The 18,794-nt window shown below is 42.0% G+C and overlaps 1 protein-coding gene across 2 annotated transcripts in view; it reads right to left on the bottom strand.

The window, feature by feature from the left end:
- Positions 1–18,794, bottom strand: part of LRFN1 (leucine rich repeat and fibronectin type III domain containing 1) — a 240,561-nt gene that overhangs the window by 46,401 nt on the left and 175,366 nt on the right. Inside the window, exon 1 of one of the 2 annotated variants that reach the window (XM_089679805.1) lies at positions 17,156–17,249. The exons of the other annotated variant lie outside the window; for it this stretch is intronic. Coding sequence (XP_089535931.1) covers positions 17,156–17,180 — 25 coding nt within the window. The 5' untranslated portion in view covers positions 17,181–17,249. Of the gene's footprint in view, positions 1–17,155; positions 17,250–18,794 lie in introns of those variants that run through there. 2 annotated transcript variants of the gene reach the window in all.

The raw sequence follows: 18,794 nt of genomic DNA, 5'->3' as shown, positions 1-18,794 counted from the left end.
AAGGTTGCATGCAGAAAGGGGGATAAATTCTGGTGGATCCACCATGAAAACGGATGGGAAGTGGGTGCAGGTACAGGTACCTGTGGAAACCAGGTTCCCCCCATGCAAAAAAAAAAATGTATTCCAAATGTGGTAGAGGATGAGGGGAGGAGGAGGAAGAGTGGAGCTTCCCCTTTTGGGCGAGGTTCTGCTTTAAGTCAGCAGCACTTTGCAATCTGATTGTAAAATCTCCTTTTTGGTGGCCATACAAGTAACAATATGATCGAATGATTCTTCACAGAATCGGACAAAATCAGCAAATGTAATGAATTATTGGAAAGACACACAACCATTTTTGATTTCATCTAAATTATTCAGATTGGTCTGAATGGAAAATTTGATCACAGGAAGGTAGGTAGATCAATAAGATCATTAGCTATATAGAGTATTGAATGATCTTTTCGATTTTCCCAATTATTTTTTCTCGTGCACATTACAAGGATCAACAATAAAATAATATATAAAATTGTTCCTTGTATGGCCACCATTAGATTATGAACAACTGAGTAATACGGGTTAGTATCTGGTTGTTGTACTGCAAATAAAATAGGTCATTTAGTTAGTTCCTTGCATCACATACAGTAGTTGGAAAGTAGAGATTTTTACAGTAAGATTGTAACATGTATGACCAGGTTATTGTAATCCCAGTCACTAAAATCTTGTATGAACTTTAACATGTTAGTCATTTCAAAAGTAATTTTCAATATTTATAAATCTGTAGTTTTCATGAAAATAATATCTGGTGACCCTTCCATTAAATTCCTTTTGCAGCACTTCCTGTTATAGGGTGACAACGCTATGTATCTGTCTCCCAGCTGTGCTCCTCTGTTGTCGCCCTGTCATATGGGCTTCTAAGACAGACTACAAAGGGGCCGTTTTAAAGACATATTATACAGACATGGTCCACTATATTTTCACCATAATAAACCAACTTTGAGAAATACCATGCAGCCATCACTACAGAACATGTACTCAGGAAGTGGATGCAAGAAGGTTACAGAAGACTGGCAGCACTGAGAAAGGATAAAATAAAGATGAATGTGTGGTTTTTAAACATCATGAACAATTGTTCAAGTACAACTGAATGAAAAACCTTTTTATATTAGTTTTGGATAGAGCAGAGAACACCTGTTCAGTTTTTGTTCCCATTTTGGAGTCACCCTCTCTATTTTTCCGAGTCACCATTATCACAGAAAGTAAAGAAGAAAGAAAAACCCAAACTTTGTGTCACCAAAATAGGAATAGCGGGGAAACATTGCTATGTGGACACTAGTTCTGGTGACCTTGGTGACTACCAGGGACTTCCCTTACTTCCTGTTGTGGCTATGGAACAGGAAAGAAGGGGAATATCCTCAATGGGACACAGATGGCCAAAAAAAAAAAACCTGACTGTGGTTATAACACTCTTTCACTCTACTGCTCTAGACTGACACACATCTGTCCAAATGTCTTTCAGTTAATTTGCCGTTAGCCTCCACTATGGGTGTGTGTGAGAGGGTGACAACCTTTGTTTACATTTGTGTGGTGTGTTAATGCATGTTATATCACAGGTTAATGTCCTTTGCATTAAGGCAGCTCATAGAATACAAAGGGCTTTAGAATGGCCAAATTATCAGACATGACACAATAGTTTGGCAGCAATATGTGCGCTGTAGTGCACCTTAGTGCTTTGAAATGCCATACAAAATGAATGACACCACAATGCGTCAACACACGTAACAAGTATTGTGTTGATTCATTGATGTAAAACGGCCCTTAAAGAGAATCTTCAGTCAGTTCTGCAAAAATTAAATGTCAGCAGCTACAAAAGCTGTAGCTGCTGACTTTTAATAGATAGACACTCCCTTGTCCAAGGAACCAACGCTGTCCTCACCCGGGCTACTTCTTCTCTGGTCTTCAGTTCCTTGGCATGTTAACTGTGGTCAGATGGTTGTGACTCTTGTGGCTTCCCACTGCGCATGCACGAGCTGCTCTGCTCTTTGTGAATGGTCTCACAAGATTATGGGACCTGCGAAGGTTGCATGCAGAAAGGGGGATAAATTCTGGTGGATCCACCATGAAAACGGATGGGAAGTGGGTGCAGGTACAGGTACCTGTGGAAACCAGGTTCCCCCCATGCAAAAAAAAAAATGTATTCCAAATGTGGTAGAGGATGAGGGGAGGAGGAGGAAGAGTGGAGCTTCCCCTTTTGGGCGAGGTTCTGCTTTAAGTCAGCAGCACTTTGCAATCTGATTGTAAAATCTCCTTTTTGGTGGCCATACAAGTAACAATATGATCGAATGATTCTTCACAGAATCGGACAAAATCAGCAAATGTAATGAATTATTGGAAAGACACACAACCATTTTTGATTTCATCTAAATTATTCAGATTGGTCTGAATGGAAAATTTGATCACAGGAAGGTAGGTAGATCAATAAGATCATTAGCTATATAGAGTATTGAATGATCTTTTCGATTTTCCCAATTATTTTTTCTCGTGCACATTACAAGGATCAACAATAAAATAATATATAAAATTGTTCCTTGTATGGCCACCATTAGATTATGAACAACTGAGTAATACGGGTTAGTATCTGGTTGTTGTACTGCAAATAAAATAGGTCATTTAGTTAGTTCCTTGCATCACATACAGTAGTTGGAAAGTAGAGATTTTTACAGTAAGATTGTAACATGTATGACCAGGTTATTGTAATCCCAGTCACTAAAATCTTGTATGAACTTTAACATGTTAGTCATTTCAAAAGTAATTTTCAATATTTATAAATCTGTAGTTTTCATGAAAATAATATCTGGTGACCCTTCCATTAAATTCCTTTTGCAGCACTTCCTGTTATAGGGTGACAACGCTATGTATCTGTCTCCCAGCTGTGCTCCTCTGTTGTCGCCCTGTCATATGGGCTTCTAAGACAGACTACAAAGGGGCCGTTTTAAAGACATATTATACAGACATGGTCCACTATATTTTCACCATCATAAACCAACTTTGAGAAATACCATGCAGCCATCACTACAGAACATGTACTCAGGAAGTGGATGCAAGAAGGTTACAGAAGACTGGCAGCACTGAGAAAGGATAAAATAAAGATGAATGTGTGGTTTTTAAACATCATGAACAATTGTTCAAGTACAACTGAATGAAAAACCTTTTTATATTAGTTTTGGATAGAGCAGAGAACACCTGTTCAGTTTTTGTTCCCATTTTGGAGTCACCCTCTCTATTTTTCCGAGTCACCATTATCACAGAAAGTAAAGAAGAAAGAAAAACCCAAACTTTGTGTCACCAAAATAGGAATAGCGGGGAAACATTGCTATGTGGACACTAGTTCTGGTGACCTTGGTGACTACCAGGGACTTCCCTTACTTCCTGTTGTGGCTATGGAACAGGAAAGAAGGGGAATATCCTCAATGGGACACAGATGGCCAAAAAAAAAAAACCTGACTGTGGTTATAACACTCTTTCACTCTACTGCTCTAGACTGACACACATCTGTCCAAATGTCTTTCAGTTAATTTGCCGTTAGCCTCCACTATGGGTGTGTGTGAGAGGGTGACAACCTAGAAGCACAACGTTGTCACCCCATAACAGGAAATACCTCAGCAAAGACTTTCATGACGAAGTCATCACGTGTTCTTTTAATAAAAGCTTCAGATTTAAAAATCTTGAAAGTTACTTTTACTTTTGTCAGCCCCAAACAGCTCACTTTTTTCTATTCATATTTTCTTCTGCCATGGTGTCTACCAGATTTATCTTGGGGGATAAATCATTCAGTCTTCACATGTATCCTCATATATCTTTCTTGAGTCACTAGTAAAACAACATTTTATCTGTTCATTACAACCTCGCTTTGTGCCAAAGAAAACACACATCATTCTAAGTTTAAGGCTTCTCTGCAGTCACTAGATATTCATCATTCTGCATTCCATGGTCCTCCATAAACACCCCACATAATTCTGTCACTGTATTCAGTGTAATATCTCTGAATACATATCATTATATCCTCACATTTTATGAACACACATCCTTCTATATACAATACCAAAAAGCATCATTGTTACAGGTGAATGGGAGCCTCAAGTCTAGTAAAAATAATAAAGCCAATCATTAGTGGTAACACTCTTTCAATCTCATCAAAGAAAAAGTTCATCCATGAAGAACTCTGCAGTGCATAGGCTTTACTGCACACTTCAGATAGGGGAAAACCTTAGACAATACGAGGTGCGATAATTTAATTCACAGAATGGACTGGTGATAACCCTATCAAACACCTCTGCATTCTTCAAAAGATCGGGTGAAATTTGAAGACGGCATTCTTTCTGATCTTCTGTCAAAAGACACCTTCTTTACGGAAATCTTTCTCATTCCCAAATTCTCCATTAGAATCTGCCACACTGTTTTCGTGTTCATGTTTCAATTCTTCTGCCATCATTTGCACACCTAATCTTCGATCTGAGCATAAGAGGGTTCACACTCTGTCCACATTTGCATCCGTCCTTTGCGTTTTTGGCTGCCCACTTCTTGCATTATCGTGAAAATCTTTCTGCCCCTCCTTTAAACCACCTATGCCATTATAAAAAAAAATGTATTCCTTCATGGAATATTCACCATAAGCCTGTTGTATCAGAGCTAAAGTTTCACTTGCGGTTTTGTAAATTTTTCACACAAGATCTTATGTCAATCCGCTTCTCCAGAATCCGGTCACTCATTTTCCGCCAATAGCACTATGTTTTATTTCTTCTACTACTTAATGACTGTGTCAATTGGACTGCGACCCAGGCAAATGCAAGTCAGAAAATGTCAGAAGATGCTCATGTGCAAATGGCTGTATGATTCACCCCAATAGTGCTACACAGAGGGCATACCCGGTATTACATTGCCGCACCTCGTATAACTGGAACAAAAATAAAAGTGAGAGGGCGCCCCAGCCTAGGTAAATTTACTATAAAAATATTTATTGAAAAGTAAACACTCTAATATACTCACAAAGGAATAAAACTTCAGTCACAAAGATTTAATCCAGTAGAAATACTAGAGCTATGCCCATCTGCAAGAGCGTAGCTTACAAATTTTGAGGACAAAACCTCTTCATCAGAGGATTCTTTGTGCCTGTAGCCTTATTATTTTATGAGAATACTGGAGTATTTATTTTTCTACAATTAATTTTTATGGTAATGCGCTAGGCTGGTGCACCCCCTCTTTTTGTTTTTGTTCCAGCCACATGTCCCTCTATCACCACATACGTTCCATGTTACATTTCTATGAAAGGAAATTTGTACTGTGAAAATATGTTGACTACTGTTTCTTGAAAATGCTGCTTGCCTGCCAACCTCTTGTGATTATCCAATGCTTTGATTACTATGACTCACCAGACCAGTGCAAGTAACGAGATCAGGAGATTTGATTTTCTTTCTTAAGCTTCATGTGTGTTTCAGGTCAGTGACTCCAAGACCGCTGAAGCTAGGGGCAGTCTTGGAGTTGAGAAATGGCAACCTTCATATTTCTCAACACATTTTTCCTTTAATACATATTTTTTTACATTCATATATTTCTTTTCTGATAAATTCTTATTGTATTCTTTTTGCTCTCCATCGTTGTTTTGTTGTGAAGGATACATCATTTTATGTTGAATTAGGCTTTTTAAAAGGGGCTAGGACACTAGAAACACCTTAATAGTTAAAATAAAGTGATCATGCTGGTGTAGCACCCTTTTAGTTATGTTGATAAAGTTGTGGTGAATTTAGTTTTGGTTTCCATGTAGCAGGAGAGCACAGCTCATTTGTTTTTGGCTGTTCTCAGTTCTGATGGTACAGAGTCAACTATTTACCCCTGTATTCCATTAAGTGCTGGAACATAGTGGGTGGGAGAGGCAGACCCTGACTTGAATACAGCCTCAGCCAGGCCCATGGCATCTAGTACAGGGGCTGGCTGGAACTACAGAAAGCATTACAGTAGCCAAGGCACAGTGAGTACCATCCTCAAGGATCCTAGAGACTGTCTTTACCACCTTTTGGGAGAGCTCCATTTTTTTTACTCTGGTTACACCTCTGCCAAGTGGTTTTCTGTGATGTAGTTCTCTTAAATTCTGAATTCAAGAGGGTGGTTGTACTCTGAAGAAGCAGAGTAGTTCTAAGTATCGTCTATTGCATATCTGCTAGCTTTGAAGTATCCCAAGGCTCACCTATGCCCCACCGAAATTAAACCAGCAAATAAACAGCAAAAAGACATGCACGGTCTGTTTTCTGACTTAAGTGACTATGAACTATTGTGTGCCTGGCTGCCATGTGCCTATCAGGGAATGGAACCTGGGACCAAGCAGTGAGCCTGGTCTTGTTCTGTGCTACAATGAGCCTAAAATGTCAACATAGATTGATGAAGTATGTTCTAAGACTACAAAAATAACAAAGAATATGAAGATACAGTAGTGTGTATTCAATGACTCTAGGTAAGCAGAATATACAATGAAGTATGCCTAGTCACCTTGGAAAGCCCTAAAAAGTCAAGGCAGAATGACAATGATGGAAATGCCTAAACAGGCAACCTAGAATGATAGTGTTTTCAGAGGTACAGCAGTTTGTGTTCATTGACTCTGGATAGATAGAATAATATAATGAGGTATACGAGGGTACCTTGAAAAAGCCTAAAAAGTCAATAGAAAAAAAAAAACATAGAATGATAATGAGGCATGTTCAGAGACTATAAAAAAAAACAAATATGATGATACGGTAGTGTGTGTTCATTGATTCTGGATAAGCTGGATATAAAATGAGATATGCCTAGTCACCTTGGAGAAACCTAAAAAGTCCGTGTAGAATGATGTGAAAATGTAATGAAAAACAATGAATATGAAGTCACAGCAGTGTGTGCTCATTTACTCTGGATAAACAGAATAATATATAAAAAGGTACACCTAGTCTCCTTGGAAAGACCTAAAGAGTCAACATGGAACAATGATGATGGAAAGGCATAAAAGCCTTGAAAAGCTTAAAAGGTAAGAATAGAATGATGAAGTGTTTTGGAGACTCTATGAAAAGAAGTGGATTTGAAAATACAATAGTGTATGTTCACTGACTCTGAAGTGTAGTGCACACCTTTTGTAGAAGCCCACTTTTTAGGTCATCCACAGCCAGGCTCACAGTCACATTTACTTATTCGGCTCAATGATCAGTCTAGAAGTATGCTTTTCTGATGCTTTATTGCAGAACTTGAACTTGGATGGATTCAGAGTAACTGTGGGATACTCCAGGAACTTTAAGCAGTAACTTGAGGACAATAATTCTCCTAAGAATTTGAGCACAGTCTGCTTGCAACGAATATTGGGCTGAACTATAGGGAGACACCATGAACATTGTCCCCTTTGAATATCGCTGATTCTAATACAGTGGTTCTTAACCTGGGTTCGATCGAACCCCAGGGGTTCAGTGAGTCAGTCTCGCAGGTTCGGCAGAGGTGAAGACCCACACCCGACTCATATGATTCGTGCAGTAAATATTCATTATTATGTTTTTGTTTTTGTGTGAAAATCATGTTTTAATGGTTTTGTTCTTTGTTCTTAACGGTTTTGTTCATTTTGTGCACCTATGTATAAATATATACCTATGTTTTGAATTTTAAAAATCATATTTTATTTTTCCAATTAAGAAGGGTTCGGTGAATGTGCATATGAAACTGGTGGGGTTCAGTACCTCCAACAAGGTTAAGAACCACTGTTCTAATACATAAATGATGGTAAAGTATAACAGCAGCACACAGTCACTGGGATCTCCCACTCTAGTCTGTACTCATTAATGTCCTTAGCTGGATGCCTCCTTCCAATATCTTTCAGACACCTCTCCTGTGAATTCTTCAGACCAGATCCCAAAAGAGAGCCCCTCAGTTAGTTTCATTAAATTTCAGCAGAATAGACCCCCCCAGCCAACACAGCTGGTATGTCGATGAGCAGCAGAAACATATCAGGCCTGCCCAGTAGGGCAGCAGCCCTCCAAGTCAGGATCTGCTCTTCTAGGACAAGAACCCACCAGTTCCAAGCCTCAGGCTATTTATGCTCAATCCCAGCCACCATCTGGGCCCAAGGATTAACTAGGGCCGAATATTCATCTGCTGATTTGACTCTCCCAGCACACTATCTTCTAGGGTCTTGCCAAACTGACATGGGGAAGCAATCAACCCTGTAGCCCATGAAACACAGAACAGACTAAAATAATCACATACAACTCTACTGATTTACAGTAAGCCAAGAGCTACATTTACCTATCTTAGCACCTATTGAGGAGGGTGCTGAATCGGTATGCCTAGTCACCTTGAAAAACCCTACAAAGTCAATATAGAACGACAATGATGGAAAAGCCGGAAATGCATTGGAATAGCCTAAAAAGTTAACTTAGAATGATAATGAAGTATTTTCAGAGAACCTATTAAAAAGAAGGAATAAGAAGATACAAAAGTTTGCGTTCATTGGCTCTCCAATGTGTTCATTGGATAAACAGGATACATTCAAGCCCTGAAGAAGGGGTTTCTGTTACTCCTGAAACTCTTGTTTATCGCCATCCCAGCCTTTCAGACTTGTCCAAAGTAAATCATTCCCCCGTCACATTTACTAGCTCCCTTGTTACACCTCAGCCCTTAACCATTCTCACAAGCTCCATTACCAGGGAAAATGTCAGCAACAATATCAGCACATATCTTTAAATATAAGATTTGTATTGATCAAATTCTATGTGTAATACCACTGCAAAACAATTATATTACTCAATAAGATATTTTAAGGCTTATTAAATCCATAAATTTCTGACAAGAAGGAAGCTTGGTGAGTCTCTCTGGATGCAGGAGCTTGTACTTAGAGCTCTTGATGCCATTTTAATACAATCTAGCACTGACCTTTCCATTTTTTTTTTTCAAACTTCGCTGAGGTTGCAAATAGCTAAGAATTATTAATGATTCCCATCTTTTCTCACAAAGGTTTTGCTAGACAGCAGGAATATGTATGCACAGTAAAGTTTCTCTAGGACTATATACTATCTCACACGTGTCTTCTCAGATAAGACCACCATGGTTACATCATGATGTCTTGCAGAAACTAAAAAACAGAAGATCACTCATTTGACAATAACCACTGTATTACATAATGGTCCAGGAGATGTCTCATTACCCATCACCCATCACCCATATATAGCTCAGCTTGTACACAAAAGTAAACTTGGCAGTTTATTGGGACACTGCATCTGTCAATTCAAGGCCACCCAACTCCCAGCAAGGTATCCCCGCCATTCATGTTTCTCCTTTCCTAAAGTCCACCCTAGGTAAACTCCATTGTACGAAGATGTTGGAGTTTACCAATATGGATGATGTCACTGTCACCTCTCCTGTGAATTCTTCAAACCAGATCCTCTGATGAAGCCATGTGACAGTGGCGCAAGGGGCAGAGCTGGTGACATCAGCACTACATAGAGAAAGCAGGACAGAAGAGCGAAGGTGCAGTAAAATATAGTAAACAATATTTTTCCATTGCCCTTAAGGGGACAATGCAAGTCTATGGGATACACTTTGTGGTATCCATCCATTAGCAGGGGGTGGGGTAGGCTTACCTGAAGAGGTGGATTTTCAGGGTGCGCCTAAAGGAGAGGAGAGTAGGTGATAGTCTGATGGGTTGGGGCAGGGAGTTCCAGAGGATGGGTGACACCCTGGAGAAATCCTGGAGGCGGGCATGGGAGGAGGAGACCAGGGAACTAGAGAGAAGGAGGTTTTGTGAGGAGCGGAGTGTGTGTGTTGGGTGGTACTTGGATATTAGGTTGGTGATGTAATTTGGGGCAGTATGGTGGACAGCTTTGTACGTCAGTGGTAGGATTTTGAATTTGATTCGTTGCGCAATCGGAAGCCAGTGAAGGGATTGGCAGAGGGGGGGTGGCGGAAACGGAGCGGTTGGTAAGGTGAATGAGTCTGGCTGCTGTATTCAGGATCGACTGAATTGGGGATAGCCTGTGGCAAAGCAGGCCAGTGAGGAGGGAGTTGCAGTAATCGAGTCGTGATATATGATGAGGGAGTGGATGAGCTGCTTAGTGGTTTCTGGGGTTAGGAACGTGCGGATTTTGGCGATGTTGCGGAGGTGGAGTCTGCATGAGTTTGTTAACGATTGGACATGGGGCTGGAAGAATTGGTTGGAGTCCAGAATGACACCAAGTACTCTGGCCTGCAGGTGATAATGCACTTTACCTTGTGCAGTGGCAAGCTGTTGAAAAATATGCAAATTGCAAGTTCACTATAATGCAGAGAGACAGTTCACCCCCAAAATAAACAATGCTATAAAGTCACTCAGTGGGTTCCAAAAGGAATCCCACATTTAAGAAAATGGGCTTTATGCTGCTAGAATATTCAATACTAGTCTATTACTTTGCTTGGATTAGTTACTTTGTTGAACCTTCAGTTCACATTGAAATGTATGCCAGGGATGCCATACCTCACCTAACAAGCTCCCTGTAATCTCCTCTCATGCACTGTATGTGTGGGCGGGTGATATTATTATTATTATTATTATTATTATTATTACATCTCGTTTATATAGCGCCAAAGGGTTTGCTCAGCGCTGTACAATAGAGGGGTGGACAATACATGAAACATTACAGCACCTACTAGCAGCACACGAGGGGTTATAGGGCCCTACTCTTTCGAGCTTACAATCTAGGAGGTGGTGGGAGTCCAGTCCAGATATCTGATGTGGTGGGAGTCCAGTTGCAAATAACAAACTTGTATTGAAGAAACAGCTTAAAGATACAATAGCCCAGTGGAAAGGCTCCCGGCTGGAAACATTCACAGTTCTGTGTCAAAAATGTAAAGCGGAGCAGGTTCTGATGCACCAACAGTGTCTGTCCCTGAGGTTGGAATGCCACCTGGGCAGTTTAAACCCAATGGAGAAAACCCTACTCATCCAAAACCTTTCCCTATCGCTATTCGCTTTCCCTGACAGATGGGCCAAGCTCAGGAACCAGGGTCTTAAATAGACCCTGCCTTACCTAAGATGGCCGTCAGTCACATGAGGTGGTAGCATCCAACCAGATCACTTCCCCAGTGACCAAGGAAACCATAGAGGAATATGTTCCTCTTGCTTCCTTCTCCCTCTGCAGTGCCACTGTGGTTGAGTGCCAACTACAGTGGACAAAAGAGCCTGCACCTGCCTACACATAGGTCTATTAGAAAAGAAGCAAAGCCAGTTACAGGATGGGGATGTGTCATTTTTGGGAAATCCTGTAACCCACCATACACCAAAAGCTGTTTTGACACTATTTTAATTTTTTCGGCTAAAAAAAAAATACAGTTTGCTGTAAACAGAAATGTTGTTTAATGAAAAAAAAATGAAAATGATTTGTATTACAATTATATGATCTATATTACATTTCAACACAACCACTTACACTAATGATAGCAATTTTTTATTGCTGTAGGTTACAGCGTATCAGTGTACTGTGAACAATGTTATTAGGAATAACCCGGAGAAGTCAACTCCATATTACATATGAGGCTCAGTTCATTGAGTTATGCCATATGCGTTATTTGTCACAGAATCATTATATTGGGCCATGTGACTCTTATGTTTGCCTCTCATTGCTGAAAATAGCAGTCCTTATGGCAAATTATCTTTATCACTTAGTGAACTGAACCTATGATGTAGTATGTATAACTATTGCATTGATGTGACCTCTACATGTTCTTTATGTGGACACGGTATTACTTATCATACGCAATGCAATCTGACACAAGGAAAATAGCTTTAGATCCTTTTAATGTCATGTATTTAATTTTCGTTGACAGTTATGAATTCCATCATGGAACACCTTCAAAATGAGTTATGGCGAGCTTCACACTATTCTCAGACTACAGCGGAAAAGGAAATTATATTTAGCAGGACTGACACTGCTCCTCTACAAAATATGGTTTTATTTGACAGGTGTAATGTTACTATTTTCCCAAACATGAGTGGAGCAACTATGGTCAATGCTCAAAGCTTTGTAAGACTGATAGAGAGATCTCACCTACCAATTTCAAATTGGTTTTCATGAACCTTGTCTCACAACCAACTGGAATGATCCAGGGGGAATGGATGTGCTCCACAGAGCAGCTGTTCACTTTCCCCAGGTGAACTGATTTACTACAAAGGACCTATTTCTAGTTCACTACAGAGAATAAAGGAGAACCCTCTGTGCAAAGAGCCAGTGCATCAGTGAAGTGCAAGTGTCAGGGATCCTACAGCGGTAGCCTCTAGCGCTCCACAGACCGGATTCCCCCAAGGCGCGGAATCTAAGTCCCTACCTTCTTGTTCACCAGGACCCCTGATGGTGGGGATGGACTTGGAGCAGGCCGAGACCAGGTCGCGACCCCTGAGTTCACCCAGCTGTGGTAGAAGCACCGTTGGAGGTGTATAGCAGGTGAGAGTCTGATGTGAGGAGGTCACAAGAGCAGCGTCAGGCAGGCCGGGTCGGTAACAGTGGTGGCAACATGGTACAAAATCAGCAGGCAGAGGAATAAACAGGTCACAAGCTGGGTTCGTTAACAGGAGATCAGAACGTGCAGGGTTAAGCAGGAGAATGGTCAGACAAGCCAGGGATCAGAACAGGAGACAGACAGTAAATCAGGGTCAGGCAGAGTCGGCAACAAGACAATCTACTAAACAGGAACTTCAGGAAACAGGTAAGACCATACGGCACTTGAGCATTGCAAGAGCTGGGTTTAAATAGCCCACCTGACTCCTGACAGGCGCTCCTGGGTCCTAGTGCCTGCCCGGCGCCGTCATTGGTGACGGGCGCACCTGGGTCCTAGTGCCTGCCTGTATTTTTTGTCAGGAGTCTACGCATGTGCAGATTCGATCGCCGTGGCGATCTTCCCATTCCCTGACAGCAAGCTTCTAGACTCTCACCACTGACCTCCAGTAAGTGGACTTTGCTTTTGTTTGCCAAGAGTGCAGAGGATTATCAGATGGGATTTCCCACGCCTTGTAATGTTAACAACCTAATGAGGAAAAATTGCAGTTCCCTTTTTAGGTGAAATCAGAGAGGGTATGGGATCATGCCCTATAAACCACTGCACCTTCTACAGCAGATATCACTAAATGGCGGACTGTGGTCCACAACCAGACTGAGCCACTGTCCTATCCAGACTGCCGCGATCATGCCATTTAGCAGAATATTTCTCACCTAGCCTCCGTCGCTGTCATTAGCAGAGCAGAGTGAATGGCAGCAGGTGAGTCAATTCTGGACTGAGGGCGGGAGCAGCATTGCATGGCGAGCAAGAGCAGCAGCTGCCTGATTTACAAATTTTCACATTACCAGGAGGTGATTAACTGCTAGGATGCAAGGGGTGGTCCTAGCAACCAATTATCAGCTTGTTAATATGAAAAGTTAACCTGGCAGCTCCCACCCTCCATCCGGTGTTGCTGTGCCTCCTGCCTTCAGTCCAGGATTGTCCCACCTCCCTTTCTCTGCAAAGTAGGAGAGTGGAGGGAGCAAAGGACATGGATGGGGGTGATGTGAAAAGGGGGCAATGCTGTGTGTGTGGGCCATGTAAAGGAGGACAGACCTGTGTGTGTTGGGGGGTTATGTACAGGGGGCAGTGCTGTGTGTGTGGGGGGGTTATGACCAGGGGGCAGTGCTGTGTGTGAGGGGGAGTGATGTAAAGGAGGGGGGCAATGCTGTGTGTGTGGGGTCATGTAAAGGGGGCAGTGCTGTGTGTGAGGAGCTGATGTGAGGGGGGGGCAATGCTGTGTGTGTGTGTGGGGGGGGGTCATGTAAAGGGACAGTGCTGTGTGTGTTTCATTTAAGGGGGGGCTGTGTGTGCGTGCGTGGCATGTAAAGGGGGGCAGTGCTATAGGGGATGTTAAGGGGGCAGTGCTATGGGGGATGTTAAGGGGGGCAGTGCTATGTGTATGGTGCTATTATCCCTCTTGTCAGTGTTCTAACAAGACATTGTTCGTGTCTCGGTATAGCTCAGCCTACCATTTGCTGCTGCAAGGACTGTGCTCAGATTCTTAGGAAGAGGTTTAAAGTTGTCAAGTTACTGTTTAAGGTTGCTGGAGTATCCCACAGGTAACCTGCACCCAGGGGCGGACTGACCATTTGGAAACTCGGGCACTGCCCGAAGGCCTGGGGTCAGTAGGAGGCCCCATGAGATGCCCCTGGTACCTTTTTTCATAGGCATTTTTGAGTTTGGGCAAGGACACAGGGGCCCCGTGATCCCCTATTTCCCAGGGGCCCCATGAGTTGTCAGTCCGCCCCTGCCTGCACCCATCCAAGTTCTACAATAAAGCATCAGAAAAGCATACTTCTAGAATGATCACTGAGCCAAGAGTGTGACTGTGTGCCTGGTTGCAGGTGCATCTGCTTAGAAAGAGCCTCCTTTGGGGGTGAGTGCAACAGAACCATTATGGAAGCTATGTCCCTGATTCATTAAGCACCAATAGCACTTAAGGCATGCTGCAATGGTATATCAAAACACTGAGTAGGCCATATTAGCATTCCTTAAGTGCATTTTAAGGTACCCCAAGTGCTACTTGAAGCTTGATAAGTTATGGCCTACAAGATGATCTCACTGCCTACTGATGTTTCCACCGAGACCTGGCTCCCTCCATTGCAAAAGGTCTGTCTCCCCCACATTCTACTTGCACTTTTTATTTCACATCTTACAGAATAAAGTAGGTGGAACAAGACGTCTGTACATTTCTTCATTATAACGGTGTTTGGGTGTGGGGGAGTATAAATGTATAAGATAAGAATAATCTATAAAAAGCACATTTATGTTCTATCACGTTAGCAACATACAAAGCCATTCATAACTACATCACCAACCTCATCTCAAATATCACCCAACTGACGTCCTGCTGGCTAGCACTCTTGTCACCTGCTCCCATGTTCACCTCCAAGACTTCTCCAGAGCCGTTCACATCATCTGGAGCTACCTACCACAAACTTTCCTACTATTTCAATCTTTAGGCGATCCCTGAAAAATCCGATCACCTCTGCCTAAAAACTAAGCTTCTACTTTCTCCATCAACTCAACCTCCCACAGTTATCTTTCTTATCAATTAACCCTACTTTGTAGATTGAAAGTCCTCAAAAGCAGTGTCCACCTCATCTTCTTGTCCTGAATTGTATTGTAACTGTGCTGTCTCCCTTTATATTGTAATGTGTTGTGTAAACTGTTGGTCCCATATAAATCCTATATTATAATAAACATAATAATATTCGTAATCTATCCGTTGTGTATCCATTGTGTCCGTTCTATTTAATTATAATACTGCCTCTCTCCAATTTCATATTTTACTGTTTGCCATGCATGATCAAGCACACAAAACAGCCACCATGTCTGCAATAACTCGAACCTAATTTTAACTGTCAGTAGCTGTCAGTCATTTACAAGGCAGGAAAATTGAAAGACTGATTTTTTTTTTTAATGTGCAGCACCGAACGCATGACACTATAGTCAAAGAAAACTGTACACACAGAATCAAAGAAGGAATGATGATGATAAAATAATGTAACATAACTATACCATAAATTGGGAGTCCAGAGGAAACATCAAAACAGAAACATTTAAATATAATTATCATTATAATATAATAACATTTTAAATATAAAATGTATTAATTTAATATTTTCTGATTTGTAAAGGTAGGGAACAGGAGCGGACTGACCATTTGGAAACTCGGGCACTGCCAGAGGGCCCGGGGTCAGTAGGCGGCCCCATGAGATGCCCCTGGTACTTTTTTCATAGGCTTTTTTGAGTTTGGACGAGGACACAGGGGCCCCATGATCCCCTATTGCCCGGGGGCCCCATGAGTTGTCAGTGCGCCCCGGTAGGGAATTACTTTAAGGGCCAGTTCCCACCGGAATCATTTGAATGGGATGAAAGCGCATTCGATTTCACGAAAAGTAGTGCATGCATGCGTAAACACACTGCAACTGGATCCTGTGGTACTGTGGTATCATGCGATTCAGTGAAGGTAAGTGCACTGCGTTTAAGGTGTTAAGAATACACTAACACCACAGCAGATCGCTTATCCAGTGCATTTTTAACACGGCACAGGAAATGTGCTCGGAGCGTGGATTTCCAGCACAGCATTCAGGTGTGAATGGTGTAAGCCAGTCTGTCATGTATATCAATGGGCTTGGAATAACAATATCGTCAAAGCACATGTACCTTTTGTTGTCTTCTAAGCATGCAATATATCCAAGTATTGTACTGAGCTAAGCTCTGCCCCCTCCAGAATGTAGCTCCACCCCATTTCGTAGCCCAGTGTCAAAGCCTCAGTGACCAATATTTCACATTGGACTTTTAAAGGATGGGAGAAGGGGCTTCTCTTTGAGAGCCAGTCAGAATTCTAGTTCCTGTGTATTGTGTGTTTGGTTTGGACACACTGTGGGTACCTGTCAGGTACACTTTAGAGTAGAGCTTCAGACAAAAATATCAAGATGAAAATTAATGGTCCATTGAAAGATAAAATAACAAAACCAACGTTTTCTGCAATATACAGTTTCAATCCAAAAATTTCCCCACAGTACTTTTTAGCACTAGGTGTCCTCAGTCTGGTGGCCAAAATTATTCAGCCTACTTCATCTGTGCCCAGGTTGTCCCAGACCCATCTCACCCGGTGACTGGACAGTAAAAAGAGAAGCAGCACAGCAATGAGTTAATCTCTGTCACTTTGCTTTCTCCTCCTATCAGCATGCTTCTTGTCAGCGCATGACCTGATTGGCTTCTTGTGCTGCTTCTTCCTGTCACATTCCAGGCCTGCTGCACCAGGCAAGAGGCCTGATATGGGTTCAAATTCATTTACTCACATTGCTTGCATTTAAACATACATATAGTAATGTATTTATGATTACAGACCTATGTTAATGTGGGCGTTTAATAGTTGTAATGAGTTCAGCTTTAAATTCACTCCAGATTAAGTTAAAAAAAAAATTTATCTTTGAATTTAGCTTACTTTATTTTTTCTACTCTCCCTTTGTTGTATCCCATAAAGAGAGAGAGAGAGAGAGGGGGGAAACAATGTTAAAAACATGCTTTTTCAAAATGGTGCACACATTACTCTTCTTTTGTTTATGTGCATTTTAATGTTTAAGCAGTATGAGCTTACCAATCACTAGATGTGATGACTGCATTAGTTTTCTTTTCTTTGACTTTTTCCCCCTTCGTTTTCACCTGGGGATCTGGACAGTAACACACCTCCTGTAATAGTGAGACATAGCTCTGGATGAATGAACAGAGGAGGTACAGCTGACTACAGCACTGTCAGTCTGGGGGGAGGGGAGTGTTAAATATACAATATATTGCAAAAGTATTGGGACCCCTGCCTTTACACGCACTTGAACTTTAATGGCATCCCAGTCTTAGTCCGTAGGGTTCAATATTGAGTTGGCCCCACCCTTTACAGCTATAACAGCTTCAACTCTTCTGGGAAGGCTGTCCACAAGGTTTAGGAGTGTGTCTATGGGAATGTTTGACTATTCTTCCAGAAGAACATTTGTGAGGTCAGGCACTGATGTTGGACGAGAAGGCCTGGCTCGCAGTCCCTGCTGTAATTCATCCCAAAGGTGTTCTATCAGGTTGAGGACAGTCAAGTTCCTCCACCCCAAACTCGCTCATCCATGTCTTTGTGGACCTTGCTTTGTTCACTGGTGCTCAGTCATGTTGGAACAGGAAGGGGCCATCCCCAAACTCTTCCCACAAAGTTGGGAGCATGAAATTGTCCAAAATGTTTTGGTATGCTGATGCCTTAAGAGTTCCCTTCACTGGAACTAGGGGACCAAGCCAAACCCCTGAAAAACAACCTCACACCATAATCCCCCCTCCACCAAACTTTACACTTGGCCCAATGCAGTCAGGCAAGTATTGTTATCCTGGCAACCGCAAAACTCAGACATGTCCATTGAACTGCCAGACAGACAAGCACAATTCATCACTCCAGAGAACACATCTCAACTACTCTAGAGTCCAGTGGACTCCAGTGCAGCTGCTCGGCCATAGAAACCCATTCCATGAAGCTCTCTACGCACTGTTGTGCTAATCTGAAGGTCACACGAAGTTTGGAGGTCTTTAGCTATTGACTCTGCAGACAGGTGCTGACCCTGCTCTGTCATTTTACATGGCCTACCACTTTGTGGCTGAGTTTCACTTGGCACAATGCAGTCAGGCAAGTATTGTTCTCCTGGCAACTGCCAAACTTAGACACATCCATCAGATTGCCAGACAGAGAAGCGTGATTTGTCACTCCAGAGAACACATATCCACTGCTCTAGAGTCCAGTGGCAGCATACTTTACACCACTGCATCCAACGCTTTGTATTGCACGAGTTATATAAGGCTTGGATACAGATGCTCGGTCATAGAAACTCAATCCATGAAGTTTTCTACTCGTTGTGCTAATCTGAAGGCCATACGAAGTTTGGAGGTCTTTAGCTAATGACTCTGGAGACGGTTGGCGACTTCTGCGCACTGTGCAGTTCCGCATGCGCTGACCCCACTCTGTCATTTTACGTGGCCTACTACTTTGTGGCTGAGTTGCTGTTGTTCCCAGTTGTTTCCACTTTGTTATAATACCACTTAGGCTGGCCATACATTATACAGTTATCTTCTAATTTTCTGCCCAATTTCCTTTAGATTTACCTTCAACTGTGTAATGCAAGGGCCTGCCTAATTGGATACAACTGAAAGTGTTGTTTAGGTTTGTCCTCCTATTATATGATTTTTGGTAAATCTAAACCAAAAATCTCCAG

This window comes from Staurois parvus, unplaced genomic scaffold, assembly GCF_062004578.1.
Source record: "Staurois parvus isolate SC_StPar_1 unplaced genomic scaffold, SC_StPar_1.0 ptg000232l, whole genome shotgun sequence".
NCBI classification, from domain to species: Eukaryota; Metazoa; Chordata; class Amphibia; order Anura; family Ranidae; genus Staurois; species Staurois parvus.
Note: the sequence above shows the minus strand (reverse complement) of the source record. Positions and strands in the feature narration are given on the sequence as shown.